Genomic DNA, 25,063 nt, shown 5'->3' with positions numbered 1-25,063 from the left:
ATTTGAGCCAAATTGTAAAACAGAAATAGAGACTGATCTCAGAGGATTTGCAGCATAATTACTTTATCATGTCTCCAGCTCTTGTGAACTTTGAGAGAGAAAACGCACAGGTATGTTGCATAATCTCCAAAATGGCCAATTTTTGAATGATGGCCCTCCTGTTGAAGGCTGAATGCATTTAGCACTTTAAATTGCTAAAAACAGCTGTAAGAAACACTAAAATGTAAAGCCTGGCATCCCTAGAAGTTCTGCTATTGTAACATGCTTTTTTGTTTGGTTGTTGTTTAAAAAAAACTTTTAGGGCTTCACTCTGTAGTGTCCATAGCAGCAGAACAATGTGGGTATCCTGAATTGCAAATACTGTCCCTAGTGCTGCAGAGACTTAATCATGTGCTCTACTTTGACCCGTAAATATTCACAGAGGCTTCTGTGAAACTAACATAGACAACTAAAAAGTCTTTTCAGAACAGTCTTGCTCTAATCTTGCTCTTAAAATACCTGATGCTGGATCCTGTGCCAGGTAGTCGACTAGTCTTTTCAGGTTTGCAACTCCTCTTGTCAACAGCAGTGGAAATGTGTGCTTTGAAACTGGTGTGGGAGACTTTTGGTTTGGGGATAACCGAGAGACAGGAATTTGGGAGCTTTAGCCTTGGGTGGTGCTGGTATCTCGGCAGCCACGCTTGTGCTCTTGCATGATCCCCCTTCCCTCCTTGCCTAGCGTGTTTTTAGCTCTTGCCAGCGTGGCTGTCTTTGACAATGTCAGCCGCCTAAGATTAACTGATATGCATCCTCAAATAACGTATGTTTGACAAACTGGTGTTCTCTTGTATTAGGGTTCAGTGCATTGAGTGAGATTAAATGTGTCAAACGCAGTGAAAATTATTACTAAAAGGCAACAAGAAGGGGGAGAAAAAGCCTGATAATGCCACTGACAAAGGATGATGCAGGACTGATTCACAGCATGTTAATTCCAAATGCCTCTCCATCTTTCTTTTCTTCTTAGACTGTCTACAATTTATTAATATAATTATTGCCTCAACTGACATCTTGTGGATTAAGGACTTGAAGATATGAAGAAAGCTGTACAAACATGTTTAGTTAAGTAACAAATCAAAAACCTTTCAAAGGGCAAGAAAACCTGCCCCTATTCTGGTCTTCTAATAAACATCAAGCTTAAAGCAAAAATGGTAAGAAGTCTTGGCTGGTGCCAGTGATATTCTGTGGGAAGGGGAAACGTCGCCTATTTTACAAGTAGGGGGAATTTAAATGTTTAATGCATCAGAGGTGTTTCAGAGGTGATGCATGAGCCTAGAAAACAATGTAAATAGTGTTTTAAAGCTTCTGTTAGTGCAAAGAAATTGAAGTCCTTTTAGCATGCAACATTTGTGAGCTATTCAAGACTGCTGGGATTTCAGAAAGAATGAAACTTTAAGTAGAGGCCCCTTCTCGTAGCATTTCTTTTTACCACTTATTTCTTTCCTGGCCTCGCTATTTTTTTCTAATTGTCTCATACTGTGTAGTACTAAACATTTCTTTATTTTGTTTTAATTGAGTGGCAGAAATCCAAAATCACTAGGTCATCTCTGCTACCTTGAAAAATTAAAGGGGAGTTCCTTCCATGGTGGTATTGTTGCCCTTGGGTCTATTAAAGTTACAGCACTCGCCAGCCTCTGGAGCAAGTGTGTTTCTTGCTTGAAGGTCAGTCCGTGGCCTGTTGGTTTTGCTGATACCTCAGCAAGTTGAAAACAAAATGTCAGAGGTTTCTGTTGACTTGATGTGCTTTTGAAAGAGTTTAATTGCTAACAAGAAAAGCGTATTTCCTAATGAAGAAGCAGCTGTTGTTAAGCACTAAATGCTGTTGCTGGAAATGATGCAGAGCCCACTAACTGCTGTGAGAGATAATGCAGCATCTTTCAATGGGGAAGGTAACTTTTAGCGTTTGATTGTATAACGAAGAAGTTACTTTGAATGGAACTTTGCATGAGAGTTTAAGACTAAGATGATACAAATGTCACTTATTTTGACAGGCTACTTAAAATTCCCTGTTTATTACTTTAACTACATCATTTTAGTTGTCACTGTCAGACTATGAAAGAAGACTTAGTCGGGAAATGAAATGAAGCAACAGAATTTAGAGTAAAGATCTGGGTAGCTGTGTGTTAGTATTTGCAGGGTGTCACTGCACTTGTTAAATTTGAAGCTGAAACCCTGTGTTTTGTACAAAACCAAGCATGCTGCTATAAATGTAGTCTCCAAAAAACAAAGTAAAAATTAAGGTTTTGATAGGAGCGAGTGAGTATCTGTGCAGGGGACAGGCTTCCTTCCCCTCCATGGGACCTCCCACCCAAATGGGTGGTGTAGTCCTATGGCTTAAATGCTTTAAGCTAACCCCTAGCTCTGCCCAATGGAAAAACTGGAGAAAAGTGACATCCTTTGGGAATTTGCTCTTAAGACTTGGATGTCTACACCCATTTTAATAGCCCTTCTTCTGCTTCTCTCTACCCATCTTTTCATTTTAACTGCAGATGATTTGGAAATCCAGAGGTTTTTACAGTAGTTGTGGGACTAACTCAGGTGGCCTTTTGAGTCTGGCTTTTTGGATGTTATAAAGGCTTGGAAAGTATGTCTTACGATGTTTGTTCTGATACTGTGCTTATTGGGTTGTTTGTGACCTGGAGTGTTTCCAATGGGAACTGTGGAGCTATTGAAGATTAGGACCCTTCCTTGGCAAGAATCATGGTGTACCTGGGCATCTCTGTCACTGGATGAGAAGTGAGGTAGCTTGCCTAGACCAGCAAAGATTGTGGTGTCAGGGCCGTTATTCCATAGGTCTAGAAAAGTTTCTTGTCTGACACAACTGAAACAAAAAAACCTCTCATAGGTGTTTTGCACATCTTCTTTGTACCCACCGTATCTAACTTTCCTTTGAAAAGCATGTTGCCTAAACTTTTATTTAAACAAAGAGATCAGATGGATGTGGAAGGCATTCGTTATTACTAGAAATGTTGCTTGGAGTATGGATGAAATACGGGAGTTTTAAACAATTGTAGTATCATACATGATTAATTTTTGTAAGCTCAAAACTGAGGAAAGCATGACCATTCCATTCAATTATTCTTTCAAGCTTGTAGCTTGCAATAACTCTGTAGCTTAGTGCAGAATAATGTAAAAAGTTTAGTTGATAGTATGGGTTCAGCTACAGAAGGTCTTGCATGGTCCAGACATTTATTTCTTGAATGCTGTTAGCTCATACAAGTCAAACACGTGCTTGTGCAGTCACAAACAGCAACATGTATGCTGTAGATTAAATTAATTCCATTTAAAGTATAAAGCCTAAGTACTATATCACCTGTTTCTGGGACTGTTTCTTCCTTCTCTTTTGAACTTTTCACTAGCAGCTATGTTGCCCATGTACCTTCTTTTGAGAAGGATGTCAGCCCCATCCTTAGACTGAATGATCTTTCTACAACTTCATTAGTCTCCAAACGCATATTGTTTTTCCTCTTTTTTGACATAGAAGCATAGGAAGAAGTTTCCTTTTTGTTCTCCAGCATCGATCACTTTTCTACAGAGTGGTACCCTGTTGTCTGTCAGTTGCATTTCATGACCAGCTCTAAAGATATTACGTTTAAGGTACCTTAGCAGCCCTCTTTAATGTCACAGATTTCAATAGGAGTTTGTTAATGTCACCTCTTAATGAGGTAAAGGGCTGTGACTGAATACTGTTTTGTCACAATCATCTAGACATAGCAAATAGTTCAGTTTCTCTTGACTTGGTAGGATCCTATTATATTCTGTGTGTTTTCTCAAAAAACCCTGAAATCTGGAAAATTCTAGGGGGAAAAATATCTTATTATGGGAGAATGCCAAACATGAAGGACATTACTACTATAGTATTTAATATAGCATTGTTGGTCAATGAAAGGGCAAAGTTTCTAATGTTTTGGGTTTTTTTTATCAGACCTTGTAGGAACTCTGAGTCTATTTTTGTGAAAGATCAAGAGGACCTTACTGTAATTTTGCTAAGTGAATTTACGTGTGGCATTTTCAAACATTTTTGAACAAAATTATTTGTGACATTATGCAGAAACACCAAAATCATCAAAACAATTCTTTTTTTTCTTTTCTTCAAACTCTTTCACTATCCAGGTTTGGTAACATTTGCTGTTTGAATGCATACTACATCTTGTGATTATTTAGAAAATGTAATTTGTGTTTGCAACTGTTACTGACCTTTTCTCTAAAAAATTGCCCTATGTACCATAATTTGACAACGATATTAGGCAACAAAGTTTATTTGCTTTTAAGAAAAACACAGAAACATAGTGTCTAATTTCAAAGACATATTAAACAACCATGCACAATAGTATTTTTTTCATCTCTGATTTAAGCAAAAGATTACTTTTCTAGAGTGTAATTGGCTCTTAAAAGAAAGCTCAAAAGACTCCCAACAAATTTCAAACAACTGTTAAATAAGGAACATACTTTTCTGTGCCTTCCAGAGGTTTAGTCCCTGACAAGAAAGACTAGATGCTGCTAGGTTGTTCTGTCTTTCACTACTTGTTGGTATTCGAAGAACCACAGATTCTCACCGTCAGGGATGTCCCTGTCCTACTGGGAACTTTCTGGTTTGACCAGCTGATGTTGACTGGCATGAGACGTATGTTCAGTGATTCAGTGCTTTCTTTTTCCAGTCATCTCAGAAGCATATTGTGCCACATCTATCTCACATCTTCCCTAAATGCTCTTTGCTGATATATAGCTGGACCACTAGGCCAAGTTGCTCTAGAGTTTTTATTAGCAGCAATGAAACAGCTAGTTTCAGGTAGCACTGATGAAGTCTTTTCATAGAAGACGGATAACACAGACGTGCTTTTTCTAAACCCAAACAACCTTTAAAAGCGTAGGGAAGGTTTGGAAAGGTTTGATTGCTAAGAAGCTAGTATACTGCTGATTCCTAGAGCTGTTTTCTTTTCAAATGGCATATTATACCTGGATGGCATTTTCCTCTATACAGAAGGCAGGCACTTGTGTGCACATATACAAAATCATAGCAGTTTGCTTGTCAGAATTACTCAGAGTTCTGGCATTAATAAAATATTATTTGCATTAGAAAATGTTTTCCTAGTTAGAAAGTCCGAAGCAACTGAGTTCTGGAGGACAATGTTTTTTATACAAGTTGACATTAATGATAGAGCTACAGCCCTTTGTTTCCATTAACAATAAAAATGCAGCACTACTGAAAACACAGAATGACATAACAGGGGCATAATATGATGAACAAAACATGAAGGCAAAACTAAGTATTTTTTCCCATAGGGGTTAAGATATTATTGATAATGAACTTTGTAAATCTAATAAAGATTCCTTTCCAAAGGATGAGACTTACTTGTTTTAAAAGACATGACAGTGTGTATAGCAGTTGTTTATTGCACTCCTGATGGAATGCTAAACGTGGACAGTCCAGATCTGACCAGTCTTGGGTGTTAATACTCTCAGAGTGGCTGCTAACAAAAGTAGCTACTTTTAAGCTGGCGATCTCCACTGTGATGCTGCTGAGGAAGCTAGTTCCACTCACTGTCCTGTGACACAGAGAAATAAAAGTATAAGAAATTTCAGAAATCAGTATTTTGGTGTTGGAAGGTTCACCACTGTAACCCTAAACTGGCTGCTAATTGAAGTCCGTAGTTGCTGCAGGTCTTGGCAGTTTTGAAGATAGGAGCTGTGACATATGAGCAGTGTAAAGATGGAGGAATGAATGAATCTGTTTGCTTTTTTGATCTACTTTATTGAAGTTTAGTATAAGAAATTATGTCTACAGTTCGCTGGTATTGAAATAGAGCCTCTTTGTATGTAAATGCATTGAGGAAGTTGCACAGGATCAATTCGTCTTCACATTTAGCTTTCACTATCTTACTGTCACAATGAGGATATGGCATACAATATGCCACTTACAGTATGTTACAGTGTACTTCATGATCCATAGTTTCTACTTGTGTGAGTACTCTCCTCCCTCTTCCCCCATATTTTTGATTTGCAGATGTTTTTAGGATCCTGTCAAGAATCAGACACCCAACATTGATCATTGTTGAGTATCTCTGATGGGTTTGTGAGACTTTCCCAGATGATATAATTGCAAATAAAGGAAGTTCCAGAGTTGGTGTCTGTGCTGGTTTGGGCTGGGGTGGAATTAATTTTCTTCATAGTAGCTGCTATGGGGCTATGTTTGGGATTTGTGCTGGAAACAGTGTTGATAACACAGGGATGTTTTAGTTACTGCTGAGCAGAGCTTACACAGAGCCACGGCCTTTGCTACTCCTCACACCACCCCACCAGCGAGTGGGCTGGGGGTGCACAGGAAGCTGGGAGGGGACACAGCTGGGACAGCTGACCCCAACTGACCAAAGGGATATTCCATGCCATATGACGTCACGCTCAGCATATAAAGCTGGGGGAAGAAGAAGGAAGGGGGAATTTTTGGAGTAATGGTGTTTGTCTTCCCAAGTAACCGTTACGCATGATGGAGCCCTGCTTCCCTGGAGATGGCTGAACACCTGCCTGCTGATGGGAAGTAGTGAATGAATTCCTTGTTTTGCTTTGCTTGCGTGCACGGCTTTTGCTTTACCTATTAAACTGTCTTTATCTCAACCCACGAGTTTTCTCACTTTTACTCTTCTGATTCTCTCCCCCATCCCACGAGGGGGGAGTGAGCAAGCGGCTGCGTGGGGCTTGGTTGCCAGCTGGGGTTAAACCACAACAGTGTCCAAAGAGAATACAATGCTTTCAGTAAGCAGAAAATTTATTTATTATTGCATATAGCTCTGACTTATGCCAATCTATGCCAGTGTGGATAACTGAATGTTTACATGGAAAATGGCACTTGAGCTCCAGCTATTGGCTGAACTTCAGCATTGATCACCCAGTGTAATATTTAACTATGCCAGGAATATGACTAGTTATGTCGTTTTCAGCCAGGAAAGCGAATACCTTCCCTTATAATATTTCTGCTTCTGTCTGATTCCATCAGTGAGAGATCTTTTCACTGATTTCAGTAGCCATCGGGTTGGGATCATTGTCTGTAGTGAAATGGTTGACAGGCTAAAATAACTGGAGAAAATACTTGGTGCAGTTTTTCATTGCAGGAGCTGACAGAAGGAAGACGACTATGTAGTTGTGGAGAAAATAATGGCTACGTAGTGGAATATGCCTACGTAATGGAATGTGCGGAGAAGCAGGGATGCTAGGCTCCGTATGGTCATGTCCTCTGTCCTGTGTTAGGTCAGGGAGGGGAATGAGCGGCATGGCTGTAGTGAAAACCTTCCTGGAAATGATGTTGGCACAACATCTGAGAAGAATAGTCAAGAGCCTCTTTCCTTCTTTGACCAAACAACTGTTAAAGCACCAATAAAATAATCTCTAAAAGGAAAACTGTCCTGACAAGAACTTGTGCTGTATGACCTCGTTGGCCTCTCTCATCAGTCACGTCTCCGAAATGTGGCATATCAAGAAATGGAGAAAAATCTGATACTTTCTACTTCAGGGGGTAGAATTCTACAAAATCCTGTTAAATACATTAATGACATTGGTGGTGGTATTCTGTTAGAAACAAGCTGTGAAAGCACCCCAGTAGTTTTCATCCTCAGAGGTTTAGATCTATTTTTTTGGATTATTCTTCAAAGCCCAATTTATAATTCAGTAGCCTGTGTGGAAAGTTAATGCTCAATGATGAATTCTCCAAGTTCATTGTGCTTGGAGAGCTGTTCTGAAAAGAAAGCAGTTAGAGAAATCAGTGAGGTGAACGTCCAGATTGCCTGGTATAGTCTTCTCCCATGCTGTGTTGGGCCTTCCGAGTAAGGTGTATGTAGTCATCGCCTGCAGCCCTTCCTCAGCCCCCGACCTGTACTTCAGCCCTCCCCGTGGTGTGTGATGGAGAATATTGCTTCATATTCTCAGATGGCTTTAATACACAGATAGCAAGAAAGAAGTAGAGGCAGGCTTAGAACATACCATTGTTGAAGCCCTACAGTTATACAGCGGATGGCGAAGGGGACCTGGGGAGAGGAGGAAACGGGAGTAATTTGTTTACTTTAGCACAGAGCTCCTGGGAGGATATCTCCTTACATGCCAGTGTTTTAATAGAAAAGAGATTCTACTCTGGATCCGTCAGGAATTAGCTAACGGTTAAACTCTGCTAGGAAGCAGTGTAGGCTTTCAATATAGATTTGTTTTCAGTAATAGTTCTATCATTCCTAGACAAGCATTCTGATTATCTAGCAAGTACTACAGATTTAGGGAGATCCCTTGTTAATTTTTTTTTCCTTGGATGGTTTTGTGTTTTTTTTTTTCTTAGTCCCTGTAGTTGACAAACAAGATTAAGGGATTCACTGATGTGGAAAATATTGAAATCACTGTAGGCTTTTTGGTCTTTCTCACTTTCTCAGACTATATATGAGAGATTCCTTGTCCTCATATTCCCTTAGTTTTAGACAAGCTTTTGAGATCTTTCTTTTTTGTAGGCAAGGTCTGCCTTCCCGCAGACAAAATAAAACTTAATGTTGTTATTGTTCTGTGTCCCAGACCTTGTCACTCTCCCCAGCTTTCCTCCCTCCCTTTTCTTCTAACCAATATAATCTCCCATTTTTCATTTGGAGAATGACAGATTCAAGAGTGTTATAGGAAAAGCACTGGAGCAGGAATCCTCACTTACTTACCAGAATTTGGCTGCTAGTATTGTTGAACAAAACCTCTTTGGTGTGGATATTAGTAAATTTTCATCAAATGAAAATTTAAGTGTTGTAAATTCAGAGTATTTACAACAGGCACTGGTGAACAGCTTATTCTGTAACTTTTAAAGCTGCCTTTTCAATTTAAACCTTTGTGTTACTACATTATATTTCTCAGTTGTGTATAAACACATAGGTATGTGTGTACTTTTACCTTGTTATAGGTAAACCATGATACAGTTCAGAATTTGCTTTTCTGAGTTGCTGTTGCCTCTATTGTATCAGTAAAACTCTACAAATATGCAAAATATCCATAAGTCAGTGCAACACTGCAACATCTGGGGCAAGAAAAGTGCATGGGTTCAATTTCTTCCTTTTAAAGGTAGTTCCTCAGTACAAGAGATTTCTGGGCATCAGTGTTCTGAAGTCAAAACACATGGGACAAACAGCGTGTAATAGACTTGTGCTTAGCTGTTGCACACCTTCCCTTTTTGTTTTTTTTTTTTAATAGTTTAAGACTCTCACTATCTGGTTTATTTGCTGTCACCTCCTATCACATCCCCAAGGAAAAGGCCCTGAAAAGTAGAACTGCTTTTTTGACAAGTTAAGTAAATTAGACTTTCTTCTAGGTGGGCTGAGTTTATCATTTCGGATTGGAAAGGCACCCTTGGAGAAGGGGAATATTTAGTACTTTCCTAGGTTTTTTTTTTTTTTCCCCCAGTACTCTTAAAGGCATTGTCTGTTTCTCATAACCCATGGGTGTCGATGCATATAGAACATCTGATTTATGGATGTAAAAGCTGAAGAGTTGGGGCTTTATTCAGAGCAAGCTCCTCATCCTACCTAGAGCAAGGCTTGTACTTTTAGAGGTTCTTAGCTTAATCATGACAATAACTGAGGCAATTTCTGTTTACAAATCGGTATTTTGCACTTGGATACCTCCACCATGCAGAAATAATACAAGCATAAAAGTCGTAGTCCTTATTCTAGTGGGCTAACATTTTAAGCAGTGGGTTGATTGGTCATATTGCTGTGCATTGGAGTTTTATATGCTTGTTTATGTGGAAGTCATGCAGATGGGAACACGTGAATAAATGAAAAAAGGCACTTGTGGGACACAATTTTTAAAAATTATTTTTATTACTATTCAAACTCTGTATACATACAATTTGCCTTAGTATGGAGAGCAGCTACATAGTGCCTATGTCGATCCAGATTGATATTAATGTAGAAGAAAAGACCTATGGATGTTTTTCTTCTTTGAGTATCTATATATGAGTGTATTTATAGGTAGATAAATAAAAATGTTTGGGTTAATTTAGGAAAAGTTTCTGAAAATTCTTCTTAAAGAATGGATGAAAATGCTGCTTAAGTGGGTTGTAGTAGTGATGGGAACCTCTTGAAGTAAAATGAGCCTTGCTGTAAGTATGGTCGAACGCTGCTTTGCTTTTCACACTCCTAATGTGTGTGTTGCTTGCCTGCTAACTGTGGCTAAAAGGCATGAAGTCACAGGCAACTATTAAAACGTTTAGATTCCTAGCTTGTAAATATTGTATTTCTCACAGAATTGGAGTGAAATCCAGTCTTATGTTTCTTGTTCATCCACTTCATATCCATTGGGATGCAGCATTTGTGAAAGAATCAATTATCCATTTGTTAGTCAGAGAAGCTTTACAAATTATACATTAGCAGATTGATTTCTCAGGTTCACCATTGGGGGACTGATAGTATAAGGTGGGTTGATGATGAGTGTCAGGGGAGAAAGAGTTGTCACAAAGAACACAATTAAAAGAAGCTTTCTGAGTGGCCGTGAATTTACTCCTAATTGAAGAGTTGACATAATCCATACTAAGTGCGTTTATTTTAAGCATTTTACATTAGGTAATTGATTATCACATGAGGTACATTTGTTGGTAGATACTTGATTCTCCTTTCCTTTAAATTTAGGATTTTGCAAAAGCCTGCGTTTAGATCTTTATGTGCAAGGTGCCTGCTAGCTTTTTCTCCCTCTCCCTAAACTTTTTTTTCTTCCATTAAGGTAACATTTTTTTGTTCTATAGTGTCAGCTTGACATTATTGATTTTGAACAGTCAAACTTACTTATGTTGCCCAGAATTCCAAACATGTCTCCATCAGAAAGAAAACTGCAGCTAATGGAAATTCAGCTGAAGGCGTTTCTTCCTTCTTTGCCAGAACTTCCACACTTTATGAAATTCTGAAGCTGTTGCCAGGTTAATCATTTCAGTGTATTTCCCTTCATAACTAACAGGATCCTCCTTCTTGCCAGATTTGAATTATGTTGCTTTAGAAATACTATATGTGTTACTATTATTTATACAGTACTGGAAGTATTGTTGTGACCACAAAGAAGTTGTGTGTTTTTACTTGTTTAGCCTAAAGATAGGTGTCCTGATTAGATTAAAAAAAGATGACCCAATGTAGTGCTAATTACATAATTATTATTAATTTCCTCAACATTTTATATGCAGCTGCCTGTGGTTTTATGGCATGGAGTTTAAGATTAGATCATCTCTTAATTGAGTAATATTTACATGGATGATATGTTCCTGATTTTTAGATTGACACTTTGATCTCAGATTGCTGTTGTAATTCTTTTTTTTTTTTTTTTTTAAATATGATGCCTGTAAATTTGGACAGGTTTTTTCCTCACCCATTTAAAATACCTTTAAAACAGTCACCTGACCAAACCCCAGAGCGTATCCTGGTTCTGACTGTATCGAATGATCAGTCCTCCAGATTGCGATGAGTTAGTGATTACCTGTGTCCTCTCTGACCTTGAGTGATTCTTCATCTTTTGTCGACCTGTAAAGGTGGATGTTGCAGGAAGTGCATTTATCCTCTGTACTGTAAAAACCAAAACCTATTTTCTTTTGCCAGGCAAATTAAACTCTTCAGTGGGTTAGCTGGAATAAGGTTTGAAAAAACCACAGGGAAAGGCAGTTGTAACTCCATGGCTGAGTTAATAACATTTAATTAAAAAAAAATAAATAAAAGCAGGGTGAGGGAGGGTAACTCACAAAATTATTTGTGCTCGTCTTTTCTGAAATACCAAAATTACCCACTGGGTCTTGGCAGGGTATAAATACAACTGAATTTGAAATGGTAAATAACTTTGCTGACTGGCACAGCAGTGCATTTATAAAAATAATTGATATGAAAAGATGAATTGGAGCTGATTCTAGAAGAAACACTTTGGTTTAGTTAACACATGTACCAATTTTATCTGTGGTCTTTTATTTCTGATTTCCTGGATAGTTTTAGATACAAATCTTAAACAGCTTTCCAGTAGAATGTAGTTCTGGAAATGGTAGGCTTGACTGTTACTCAGCTCTGAACATGCTATTCTTGCTAGAACTTTATTTTAAAATGCATTTAATATTCAGCCTTGACCGTTTTTAAGTTCATGGTCTGTCATCACTTTCTGAGCTCCATAGAAAGTTCTGACTGGTAAAGTCAGTGAATAGGCTAGTAGCCAATAGTGCCGATTCAACCTGAGTGCTGAAAAAGAATTACTCTGTGTTTGCTTTGCCTTGTGTACATCATCTAGAATAGCGTCTCCTGTTGGAACTTAGTTGGAGGTTTGTGTAAGTGAGCAGGTCTGCTTTTAATTGAATTTATTTGTCTTCCCTGATTGTCATCTGTGTATAGTGCAGACAACAGGAAAAAAAGAATTGGAGAAAGGAAAAGTTAGAAGCAAGTGATAAAGTGTTGGGCATGCAGAAGACTTGTAACAAGTTGCCAGTTATATACAGTGTTATGAAATACTGTATCATCAAATTTCTACTTAACAAACAGTTCTGAAGTATTGTGTGCAATTTTGAATGTGGGAAAAACGCAAATACTGTGGAATCACCTCTTCCCCCACAACAACATTCTGCGTGTATATAAGGAGAGGTTTTGCCTTGCTAGGCACTGTTTGGTTACCTGAGTGCAATCACACATTTAATCTCCAAAGTATGCCACGTGGCTTTCAAACCGTAGCATGACAGATAAATTCCATCATCCTGCTCCTCGCCTTCAACTTTTACGTGAAGATAACTTACATGGTCTACCTTGCCTATTTCCTGTACTTCCTTTTTTCAGCATCAAACTTTATCAAAGCCATTTGGCAGCACAATGGGAAGAGTGTGGACTGTAGGATTGAGCTGTTGACTCTTCTGGTGTGTCCTGTTTTGTTTCTGTTTGTCTTGGGCTTTGTTGCAGTAGAGTGTCTCCAAAAAGGCCCATCACACAGGAGTGCTGCTAAGTTTACTGCTGCTGTCATGTCAGCCCTGATGGCAGATGTAGGTGCTGGAGAGATGAGAAGAACGTGGCCAATTGAACACTGTAACAGAGCATATAACCATGGGTCAAGGTGGGGCTAATCAAGGTGGACTTTTTGCCTTTCCAATTGCAGATTAATAAAAGAAGAGAAGAACCTTTGTGAGAAAGTTGTGGCAATGGCAACTTAGATGCAGCCCAGAACAAAAAAACATGCCACTTCCATGATTAACTCAGTTGAACTTTCTGTGCTTGTCCTTTCAGAGGGCCAGAGATGTTTCTCATTGTAGAGGGAATGGTGGAGATGTGCTGGCATTTCTTTTTTCCCCCCACCTCGATAGAGATAAAATATTCTCTTGCACCTTGATGAGCAAAACAGAAGTTTAGAAAGGCATTTTCAAGGTAAGGCAGGAATAAAAGTGCGTGCTAGCAATTTTTATGAAGCTTCTAGAAAGTGAGACTGACAACAGACATTTCTTGCCTTACTCAGCATCCTCCAGCATTGGAATTGGCCAACTGTGGGTGTAGCACCTGTGAATCAGAGCTACAGGATGTTCACCACACCAAGGATGTTGACCACACCAGCAGGCTGATGTGTTTGAGCTGTGCTCCTCAGATGACACCCCCCAAATAGGTCAGGAGGAACGCAGCTGGGGAATGTGCACCAGCTGCCTGCACTGCCAGAGATGTGCTTGCTTCTGATTTTGAAACGCAGCAAGTCAGCATAACCGCTCTGTGGCGATTGAAAATACTTCTTGAGCACATAAGTCAAGGAAAGTTAGTTTGGCTTCTTCCTCGGCAGTGCACTTTTTGGCAAACAATGCACAGCAGGAAGACCACTTTGTGATAGGCAGTGATTTCCATATAGCATTTTGCGGTGACACAAAGTGTGAGACCAAGAGTGATGTCTTCTGCACACAAGGAAGCAGGAAAGCAGAAGGGCTGGCAGCATCCTTTTCCCAACTCATCAGGCAACTGTTGCAGTGCAGGGCTCAGTTGTTCAACCTTGATTAGAAAGAAGCTTCTAGAAAATGAAATGTGATTTGAGCATATATTCTTTTCAACATGGAAGAGAGGAAAACTTCTTTTCCCTGAGTTGGAATTTTTTTGCGTGTGAAACATTATGGGGAAAAGCTTTCCAGAGGCTGTGAGAAGACCTCAGTTAATCTCCTATAGGGAGTCCATCTGGACAGTTTGTTTTATATAACTTTTTATGATGTAGCTTTTATATAATTCCAACTGCCATAGCATATATAAGGACCTGTGATATTTTAGACACAGTTGTGTAACATCTAATGTGACCCCATGACTCCAGCACTGTTCCAGTGACACTTTCTTTTCACACAAACATACGTTGGATTTCTCTTTTATCATGCTCAGAATGACAGAAGTGATATGTTTTGTGGTTCAATCCATTCAAAATTTTGTAAGAGTAAGAAAAGTTGTTCTTAAATGTGTAAGAGAGACTTACTTGGGTGAAGATCCTTCAATGATGCTTGAAATGATGAGATATTTGTTACAGAGGGTGAAATCAGGATCATGGTACATAGGAAGGTTCTTGGTACTTGAATATAATTGGATGGGGTTTTATATGCGAGAGGATATGCATCGCGTTACCCAAATGATGTTATAAGTTAGTCATCAGTACTTAAGGTAAGGACAGATGTTTAAGCTAAAGTAAACAGTAACAGATGCGGTATAACCCTGTAGATTAGAACCAAAAGTATATCTGGATAGGGAAAGGAAAATGTATTAAATTGGAGCAGTCTTCAGGCTTTTCTCAGTGTTTGTCTAAAAATGAGTACACCTATGTTGCGCTTCAATACCTTCTAATACTCACTTCTGAGAACACTATTAGAGGCAAAAATGAAAGCAAGAAAAGGGATTTGAAGGAAGAAATAATTACCAGTATAGCCATCAGACCAAACCATAAGAATTTTCAGTTGCCTTGATGCCTGTGTGGTGAGCGTGTTTTGTGCTGAGTTTTGATAGTGGGAGAGGTTCTTAACGAACAGCTGTGGTGCGCAGGCGCAGATGCTCAAGGTCTGGGAGCCCGGCACTTCATGAGAGTTCCAGAGCCCTGAGGAGCGTAAGCGCAAAAAATGTTAAATTTCTGGGTTAGGCAAAAGGCTGGAAAGAAGGCTGTCTTTTGGCATTGTCATGGAAATACCTATTCGGTGGGGTTTTTTTGATTCATGCAACTAAACATTACACAGCCGTTAACACATAAATCTCAGGAAGTGTGGGGGGCATTAAAGCATGTGGTTGGTGATGTAACTTTAAAGTCAATTTTAGGTCTTTTTCTTTCTTTTCTTTTCTTTCTCTAGAGCCCAGTGAAGATAAATCAGATCAGCCTGGATGAAAGTGGAGAACACATGGGTGTTTGCTCAGAAGATGGCAAGGTACAACAAACCCATTTATATATTTAATGAGGTAGCAGGTAGTCCTCAGTATTACACTTGAGATAATTGTGATACCTGTAGAGTTAATTCCTGCATTTAGCACCACCACTTTGACCATCCATTTTGAGAAGTGAGCTCACCTTTGAATACTCAAAATTAAAGTCAAATATATTTTGCACAAATGTGCCGTAGGAAAAGTCATTACAAGAATGTCAATAATGTAACTGATATTAAGCTGATTAACAGCTGTGGCAGGAGGACATGTCACCTTAATCATTACTGCTGTGCCAGTTATACTTCAGTGACTACTCTGCTATTCCTGCAAGACAGTAGTTTAATGCTTTTCTGCTATAAATCCACAAAATTGGATTTTGTGGGCATGATTTCTGTGGGCTGGTGGTTTTCATTTTCACACACGTTATGAATGTTTCTCTTGAATTATAGAATCTTTTGATAAGCAATCATAGTTTATCAGAAGAATAAAGTGTCTTACAACAGCCACATTAAATAAATGTAAAATCAATATATGTACAGTTTCCTAAAAAACTGGCACCTACTTCCTTGACTGAGGACATATATCATTTGTGCAGTGTATAACTAACAATTATCAGTGCTTCTCTGGAATGTTGAGCTGTGACATTTAGTGGTTTTGGTGATTGATTTTCCACTTATAAGAATGTCTTTTTTGTTTTTAAGTCGATGGCAGTCTTTTCTAATGTTGGTTTGCAATGATAAAATTCTAATGCACAGGGTGTATTTAAGCTTCTTTTTTAATATAATGCTCATATACAAATGCAGTGCATTAAAAATCATTTAAATCATTTCTCAATATCCATCTGACTTACTGAGGAGAACATTTCTTACAGAGTAGACTTGAGGGGAGGAGGAATGTCGGTGATCCTAATGGATGCATCCCATTCAGTAAAAGTTCTATAAAATAAAAATAAAATTAGCTTTTGCAGTAGGCAAAATGGTGAAACAACCCCTTTAGACTGTATGCGCTTGGGTTTTTTCCTTCCAAATAGGTGGGGTTTTTTCCTCAACAGGCAGGCAGCCAGTTTATGTATCCAAGCCTTTTGTTTCTCAGAGATATCTTGATGTCAGTATCTTGACACAGTAATTGGGATACTAGTGCCTATCAAAGTGGGTTGTAGAATTTTACAGCCTGTGAGAAACACAGCAAGAGTGTCCTAATTGTCTAAGCAAGATAAGGGAAGGGTCAGTAATTGTGCAAGGTAATAAAAATGTTGAGCTAGCATTGTTGGTTTGGGTGTTTTGAATGGTTGGGGGAAGCAAGCACTTGCTGTAAGGGCTCCTCAGATGTGACTCTGAATTACTGACTCAAAATATGTATGTTGCAGTGAGACTACATAGCCATGCACATTTTTAATATATTAAATTAATATTAAAAATACATATTTGATTTCAGAAATGTTCAAATACCCATAATCCCTACTCTGGTGTGGCTGTATTTGAAAAGACTCCAATACTTTAAATGGTGAATCTGTCTTCATTTAGCGAGATAGCTATTGTGGATCCAGTAGATGACATTACATGCTATACAGGGCAGTCTAAACTATGGCCCCCAAGCCAGAGCTAATTCTGGTAATGTTTTTGATGCAGGGCTGGAGTATCACAAGTACAATATTCATCATATTTGCCTTCATAGAGTCCAGGGACATTGATGCTTCACCATATTCTACACTGGAAAGCTCATCTGGAGATTTGAAAGATCTAGGTGTTTTAAAAGTTATGCTTTCCACTTGACCCAGAAGTGTGCCTCTATGAAAGAATCAACCCCATAAAATGGGTGTAGACAATACTTGAATGTTGTGCTACTGTATAAGAAAATGGCAGAAATTCCTGGCCAGATAATGTAGCACTTCTAGGTTCTGGGTTGTAACAAAAGTGTAACTTTACAGTCCTTATAGCTCTTTCCTTACTACAGTGGGAGTGTTCGTATTGTAAGAAGTTAAACACTTGTACAAGTGGTTGCAAAGTTGTCATTAACTCAGATAAATAAGTAAAAATAGTGAAATTCTTTTTAGAAAAAAAGAAAAAAAGAAAAAGTGAAACAGCTTAGTTTTCTTAAATCAGTTTTAAACAAAAAAGGGGTGTAATAAAAAGACCTGTGAATTTTGAGCCAGCTGGGTTGATGCAAGTATTCTCTACCAATTAATGAAGGTATGTCCTCTAGACTACTGCAAAAGATTTTTGCAATAAGCAGGGAGTGCGTTTTCCCATATCAAAGTGGATCCAATATGAGGGAGATGGAAACCATTTGTCTTCTTGAAGGAAGGCCTTATGATGAGAATCCCCTCCTCATATCTGTTCTGCTGTATTTTATTTTACTACTTTTTTCTTTGTTTTCCCACTCTCAAACTAGATTTGGACTAGCTACATTGACTGGGAGGGGGGGCATAGCAGCACAGTGCAATTCTCTAACCCTCTTCTTGTTGGGCGGCATCTGGACCTAATGTCAAAACCTGGCACCTGTATGTCATACATGGCCAACTAGTGCTTTGGGAGCCACTTGCAGTTTTTCTGTACTACACGTTTGGTTCTTTGAAAATCTTCCTTGCCAATGGACTCAACTGCAGCTGGTCACCACTGGCATGGAAAGGAACAGAAATCTAAACCACCACCACTCAAGTCTGGCCACTGGCTGGGGAAAATGGCTGGGTGTCGAAATATTAGGGTATAAGAGAAAAATTTTGGTGCTGGAATAAATTGAAGGGGAAGCAGGCTTGCAGCTTCAGAATTGTGGCCTTTTTTTAGGTTAGTTTTTTGCCTACTTGTATGCTGTCTTGAAAAACCTGGATCCCAATTTTGCTAAAGGTCTCATGTCATTACATAACAGCGATGTAATTTGCACCCTTATTGACTTGTAATTTTCTTTATACGAAGAAATATAAATATATATATATTGAAAACCCATGTGCTTACATGTTTTAGTGTCATGTTTAATGCCTGTAACAACATTTATGTTAAGAATATCCATGAAGTATTACACTGATCATTTTTCAATAAATGTGGCTTGTAGATAAAATGTGTTTGTTTTCCTGCCTTTTGATCACTGAAAGTTGGCTGCTTCTTCCACATGTGGAAGCAAAGAAACAGCTAAGTCTCGATGCACTGGAGTGGTGGTTTCTGGATATTTAAAATCAGACAGGACTGGCAAAATGTAGTGGACTGTCATCATGAAATCCTTTTTCCAGCTACCCAGAAACATCATGAGCTGAGTGGGGATAGAAAGTAGAAATAGATAAATCCAATATAGGTTTGTAATATCAAAACAATCACTTTCTCTCTGAAGAATAAAAGACATTAAGAAGTAATAAACTGTTATATGGTGTCCCTGGAGTAAACATGATAACATGTATTTTATGCTGAATTGTTTTTTCCTCTTTCGTTAACTGGCTCCATTTTCTTTTCATACTCTTAAAGGAGTGTCATATTGCCATGTTCGATGCAGTATTATGAAAACATTGAAGGCACTGTTGCTAATGTTAATTTTGATTAATTAGTTTTAATTTGAGAGGAGTGTTTTGTCGTTTTTGAGGATTCTGCTTCCATGGAATTTGCAGTGTTGCGTTTTAACCACATCTATTCTTTTTCTTCCTCCTTTCTTCTCTCTGTCTTATTTTCTCTTTCCTCTGTTTCTTATTTTGTTTAGTCTGTTGCATTGGATATGCTGTGCCAACTGATGAAAACAAAAACCCAGAAAACGAAATCCTCTAGACATCAGCCCGAAGGTTTTCTAGGCTTACAGCCAGGCCCAACTCAAATGCAACCCTTTGGTTGGCTTACATAATCACAGCTTTGCGATACGTCTCACTGTCTCCAAATATTGATTTTCCAATTCTTTGGAGCAGTAGCTCAGCCCTACACAGTGCATGCAGCAATATTTTTAAAGCGTGTTGTTGGAGGCAGTATATTCGCTAATGAGTAATGGACAGAGCTGATAATGCTGCTTAGGAGATGCATCCATGTATCCAGGAGACAAGCTTGAAAGGGAGATGAGGTGGTTTGAGATGTTTTTAACTTCACTGAGACCGCTGAACTTTGAGCCACTCTGAGGAGGGCTTAGTTCCTCGCTGATGGCTTAGTTCCTCTTGTAGTTTACCTGAAGCCTAATTTTTTTACTCCTCTCCTTGACTGTCTGCAGGAATTTTGGGGGTTCTTGTCCTCTGAACTGATCCTTTTAGAGCCATTAAGCCTCACTTTTTGTGGCCCATTACTGGTATTTACTGGCTTTGTTCTGCAGATCTTTGTCTAGTGAGTTTTTTATTTTTTGTTTTTTGGTTTTCCCCTGAAGGAATCGCAATGGGGATGGGGAGAGAGAAAGAAATAAGTTTAAAAGATCTCTTAGATCTTTGGGTCCAACTTGTTGAACATGCAGAGCAGAGTTATTGAAGGGATTACCTTTTCCAGAAAATAAGGATGAATGACTAAACCTGTCTGAGAACCTTCTAAAGTAGATATGCTGTCAGATACAGTTTTCCACTGATTATTCCAGAGGATGCTCTTTTCTCTCCCTTCTCCCACCAGCAGTGTCCATCCTTGCAGGGTGATTTTGTTCCAACAGCTTCTGGTAGTGTGTGGAAACCTCTTAAAATCATAATGAAAAAGCAAACCAGTTATTATTCTTTGGGGAAATCATAATTAGTAAATCAGTTACTAATTCCTGGCCATAAGTCTTCAGCCCTATTCCTAGGAACTGAGTTCTGTCTCATCTTGGAATTGGGGAAGGGAATGTTGCATGTTGGATGAAGAGACATGGGCCCAAAAGATGGTTATACTTACAAAAAGCTTGAGAAACCCTATTCCGTAGTCATAGTGTCTAAGTCTAATAGTATTTCTTAACACTTGATACTTCTGTACCTGTTCTGTAAGTAAAGGGAAGAAAACATTTAAGAATCTGTTCATTCTCTTGGCAGTAGTGTATACTTTTTTTGTTGTTTGTTTTTAGTTCTGGGGTTTTTTTCATGTTGACCTTCTTCACATGGATTAATTCTGGTAGATATTCTGATGGCCTATGGTTACAACTTCAGTGCTGACTATTAAATGTACTGAGACATCAACATAGATGAGAAGGGAGGAATCTTCAGAGAAAAACATTTCCAGTGGTCATGGAATAAAACAAAATAGCACTTGAATGCACTTGGGAGGAGGAGAGGATGCCAAGAAACATATGGGACTTGGTTTTCAGGCTGGTTTTGCTTTATTGTCACAAATTTCTTTTTTCTAATGTAAACCCTCTATTGCTTGGAGGGGAAAAAATCCTACAGTTCTTTCTCAGAAAGGAAGAGTTTTTAATTTATCTTCCCCTGAATGTTATTATGTTGCTCTTACCTTACTTAGATCGGTATCTGTTAAACAGATTTGATCAGCCTAAAGCAAAAGGAACTTGTAGGTTTTGCTGTGTTTGTAACAAAAAAAAAAAAAAAGAAAAGAAAAAGATTCAAATAAGTACTTTTGCACTGCTGCAAGTATTTAGAGATACACCATAATAGAAGCCCAAGATGTCTCAATTAACTCTGAATTGTTAAATATGACTTTTTTTTCTTTAGGAAAAAAGATGTAACTGTTAGCATTCAAATTAATCTTCTAGTTGTTAGTGATTTACATTCACCTTTAATTGTCAAGTGGTTATTAGGTAAATATTTTTGGTTTTTTTATATACTTCTCTAGGTGCAGGTGTTTGGATTGTATTCAGCGGAAGAGTTTCATGAAACATTTGACTGTCCTATTAAAGTAAGTGCTTGTTTTAATCTTTAGTAATTGTGTTGTTGTCGTCTTTAATAACAGAAAGGTCACATTGAATCTAAATGAGTGAGAGGAATACCGCTTCCTTGTAATGTTATTCAAGTCACTAGAAAATAGTTATCTATCTCAATATAAAAGCTTTTGATCTGGTTAGGCAGTAAGAAAGCTGATCTTGGTTTTGTAAGAAGTATTATTGAGTTTTTCAAATACAAAAGGCAAAGTGAAAGAGAAATTGTCCTGTTTCAGCTGTTACCTGTCTCAACATATTTCTTTCTTTGTCGATCTCTGATACAAATTCTGAGGGTTCTGCTAACTGTGAGGTCGATATTTTGCAAACAATTCATATCCATTAAACCTGCCTCGGGATAAGGCAATGGGTGGTGATGCTGATGTACCCTGTCTGAAGGGAGAACTTCAGTTGTGCTCTGCTTGAGAGATGTGTGGCTGCCTGGCTGTTGAAAAAGCACCTCTAGTGGGCATATGGGAAGATCTAGCTTTTTTTAACAAGAAAAGTTTCTTGCAGGAGGAAAGGTGGTGTGGGCAAAGGTGGTGCATTTTGCTGCTTGGGGTCTTCCATGTTGCAGCTGCTCTTGGGGGTGGGGAAGGAATGAGGTCATTAAGCTTTCACACTCATCAGATGTGACTCACTTGCCTCCTAGGGCCTTACCGCTCTTGCAGCTGGATCTCCCACACTTGCCACGTAAGGCAAAAAGGTTGTTTAGGGTGCATTGATGCTACACGAGGCTGTTCTGCGACAGGGCTGAGGTGTGTGTGCCCTCTAGGCAGGCCCCAAACAAGACTTAATTGGCGTAACCCTTGCTCACAGCAGTCCTGTGCTGCATGGTTCTAATTTTTCTGCTTGCTGCGCAAAAAAAGTAGTTGTTTGGTGTAACGTGGCCCTCAGTGTCAGGCATGTCACATGCCATATAATGCAGAGAATTTTCTTCTTTTCTAGGAAAAACAAACAGAGATGTCTGAAACAGCTAGGCTCTACTTCAGAGAAAGAACTCAGCTGTAATACTTGATACTTGGCAAAGGGTTATCTAGTTTAAAAAGTGATCTGGTGATCCCTGTAAACTCCTATTTAATTGTCTCTTTTTTTTTTTCTTTCTTCCTTCTCCCTCTCCACCCCCTGCAGATTGTTGCTGTTCATCCTCATTTTGTAAGATCCCACTTCAAGCAATTTGTAACGGGAGGGAAAAAGGTAAGCAGTCATAGTGTAATGAACTTAGGCTATCTTTAAACAGCTTTTAAAAATAGCTCAGAAAGCTGTGTATGTGATTTTTTTAAACACCTAGAGCAAAGAATTCTGCTTTTTCCTTCTCTTTATGCATGGTATTCCAAAACATTCTTAATTAAGACTAATGCCAGGGGAGGGCGGGGAGGGCGGGGAGTGCACTTTTTATCTTAAAAACATGTTGCAACAAGTTGAGCTTCAGAGTAGAAATGCTTCTGTCTACATAGCCTGAAAAAAAAAAAGTAATTTGCATTTCTTAGGCCAGATTTTCTCCATTCATTTTAATTTGTCAAAGTGGGAGCAAAAGTTAGACCTCAATACTGATCTTTTACAATGCATGTTGGTCTTGGTGTTTGGGATTGTTCCCTTGCTTTACCTGTGGGTGATTTGATTTTTTTTTTTTAAAGTAGACAAACCCAAGTATCTTCATCAGTTCTTACTCATGGTGTGGGGTTTTTTGTTTGTTTGTTTTTAAAATAGTTCAGGGGAGCTTTTGGTAGAGTAGAGCTCCCACTTTTTTGAGTACTTTTATCTGTATAGTTAAAGTCTTCTACTTGGGGCAGTTATTTTAAATGTGCATTAGGTGTCTTATTGGTGTAGGGTGCAATTCTGACTTCCAGATTACAGCTGTTTCCAGGTCCTACAAGTGTCTTGCATCACATTGCATATTTTCAGTCAAAATATGAAAAGTTTGATTTGGAACAGTTTCTTGAATTCATGGAATTTTTCTGTTGCCTTTTCTTATGAATTAAGGATGAACAATCCTCACTTATAGATGCATCAAACCGAATGCCATGGCTCTCCCTTGCCAGCATGTAAGAAATACAGACTTCTAGTGCTGAATACAACTTAATTTTCATTAACAGTTCAATATGTTTCAAAGCATAGCTGTATTTTATTTTGCTTTTTAAGTGGCGTGTATGCTTGACAGTTTTTGCTGGCTGGTCGGAGTTGGTGTTGTCCTTAAAATAATGCACAGTCAGTGTATGTCAGCCACCAGTTTGTGAAGCTTTTTAGTGCTGATAAAAGGGGTATGGAAAGAGTGAAGCAGGGAATTAATAAAACAGGGCTCAGTCAGGTGGTAAAAGAGCTTGCATTCACCTGATGCCGAACAGAAAAAAACATCAGGGAGTTAACACATTCTCTTTGGTTATCTTTGATTACTTGACAGGTTGTTTTATATTCTGTCCTCTGGGGAATGGTATTCTTGTTCTTAATGCATTCATTTTTTGCTGAGGAACTTTCCTCTTCAGGAAAACTTTAATTGACAACTTAACATAAGGTATTTAGCATTGAAATAAATGTCCCTTGACACCTGTAATTTGATTTTATTAATACATAAAATCAACAAATAAAACCTCTTAGCCTTGTGGTAGAAGCCCTTCCCCTTTTCTCCTTTCCTCCAAAAGGAGCATATGTGCTTGTATAAAGGCAAAACCAAAATGCTCTGTGAAAATTCAGGAAGTTAAATTCCACTTATTCATTGAAGATTTTTTTTTTTTTAATTTTGCTGAAAAGAAAAAGGCCTTGAAAAACATCCCTGTTTTTTATTTACACCTCTCCTTAAGTGTAAAGCCAAAGAACTGTATGGGGGCAGCAGGCAATGGGGAGTTGGACCACAAGAGCGAGGAGAAGCAGGCTGAAGCATACCACGTCAGGCTGTGGACCTCGCATCTCTCTCCCTGTGTCTGGAGGTTGTGTAGTTGGGTGAGCTCCTTTGGGGAGGGGGACAGGACCTCCTGAGGTTCCTGAGGTCTCTGCGCTTTTAGCCTTTGCACAGACACAGCGACTTCATAGCAGATAGCTGGCAGTGGTGGGAGGCATGCTGCCTGTCTTCCCCACCTGCACCAAAGCAGGGATAGCAGTAAGGATAGAGGTAAGGCTGTCTCATTTTGGATCAAGCTTAAGAGAAAAGCTTTACTTGAAGCCCTCATGCTATGCTCCTCATGCTATGCCTGAGCTGCATTCCAAAACATAGTGTGAAGTTGTGCGAACTCTTTGTCCAAAGGGTCTGTCTTTGTTTTTTGTTGTTCTGGGAGATGGTGACATATGTATATTAGCATTTTAAAAGCTGGGTTTTTTTTTTTAAATTGTTTGCTAAGGTAATTTGAGCAGATAAAAGGACCCAGAAAGAAATCTGGTCACTTCCTCAAACCCCTCTAGTTGCATTACGAACATTGTTGTCTCAGAATATGAGAAGGATGTTCTTGATTTCCTACTTGAATTTCATGCTGATTTTGGTTTACAGTGAAACGAAATAAAGAAGCCAAACCACACATGCACACAGGAAGCAAGAACTTGCCCCCCTGATCTTAACACTGTTTTGTCTCATCTCAAAAAAACACTTTAAGATCTGCTTAAATTTATTAATTTTATAGCCAAGCATATGCCTCAGTATGATCCTTAATGAAGGGGGCGGGCTATAGCTGTAAATTACCATCACCTTAATTTTTTGAGAAATATACAGTTCTTCATAACAATATAAAATATATAAGAAATACACTTTTCAGTTCAAAGACCCACTACAGAGCATTCTGCAAATGTTCAAGGTAAGCAACAATCTCTTTAAAAAAAAAAAAAATGTGGAGAGGGATGGGAAAAAAAAGTTAAGTGACATGCTTCAGGGATGCGCGGTGCAGGTTCTCAGTTCC

The 25,063-nt window shown here is 38.7% G+C and overlaps 1 protein-coding gene across 2 annotated transcripts in view; it reads left to right on the top strand.

The window, feature by feature from the left end:
- VPS41 (vacuolar protein sorting 41 homolog (S. cerevisiae)) overlaps nucleotides 1-25,063 on the top strand; it is a 107,251-nt gene that overhangs the window by 23,116 nt on the left and 59,072 nt on the right. Inside the window, exons 4-6 of one of the 2 annotated variants that reach the window (XM_009580587.1) lie at nucleotides 15,332-15,406; nucleotides 21,101-21,163; nucleotides 22,314-22,379. In XM_009580587.1, the coding sequence (XP_009578882.1) occupies nucleotides 15,332-15,406; nucleotides 21,101-21,163; nucleotides 22,314-22,379 (204 nt within the window). The remainder of the gene's footprint in view (nucleotides 1-15,331; nucleotides 15,407-21,100; nucleotides 21,164-22,313; nucleotides 22,380-25,063) is intronic. The other variant, XM_009580588.1, reaches the window with a different exon arrangement.

Source organism: Fulmarus glacialis, unplaced genomic scaffold (genome assembly GCF_000690835.1).
Source record: "Fulmarus glacialis isolate BGI_N327 unplaced genomic scaffold, ASM69083v1 scaffold7556, whole genome shotgun sequence".
Taxonomy (NCBI): Eukaryota; Metazoa; Chordata; class Aves; order Procellariiformes; family Procellariidae; genus Fulmarus; species Fulmarus glacialis.
Note: the sequence above shows the minus strand (reverse complement) of the source record. Positions and strands in the feature narration are given on the sequence as shown.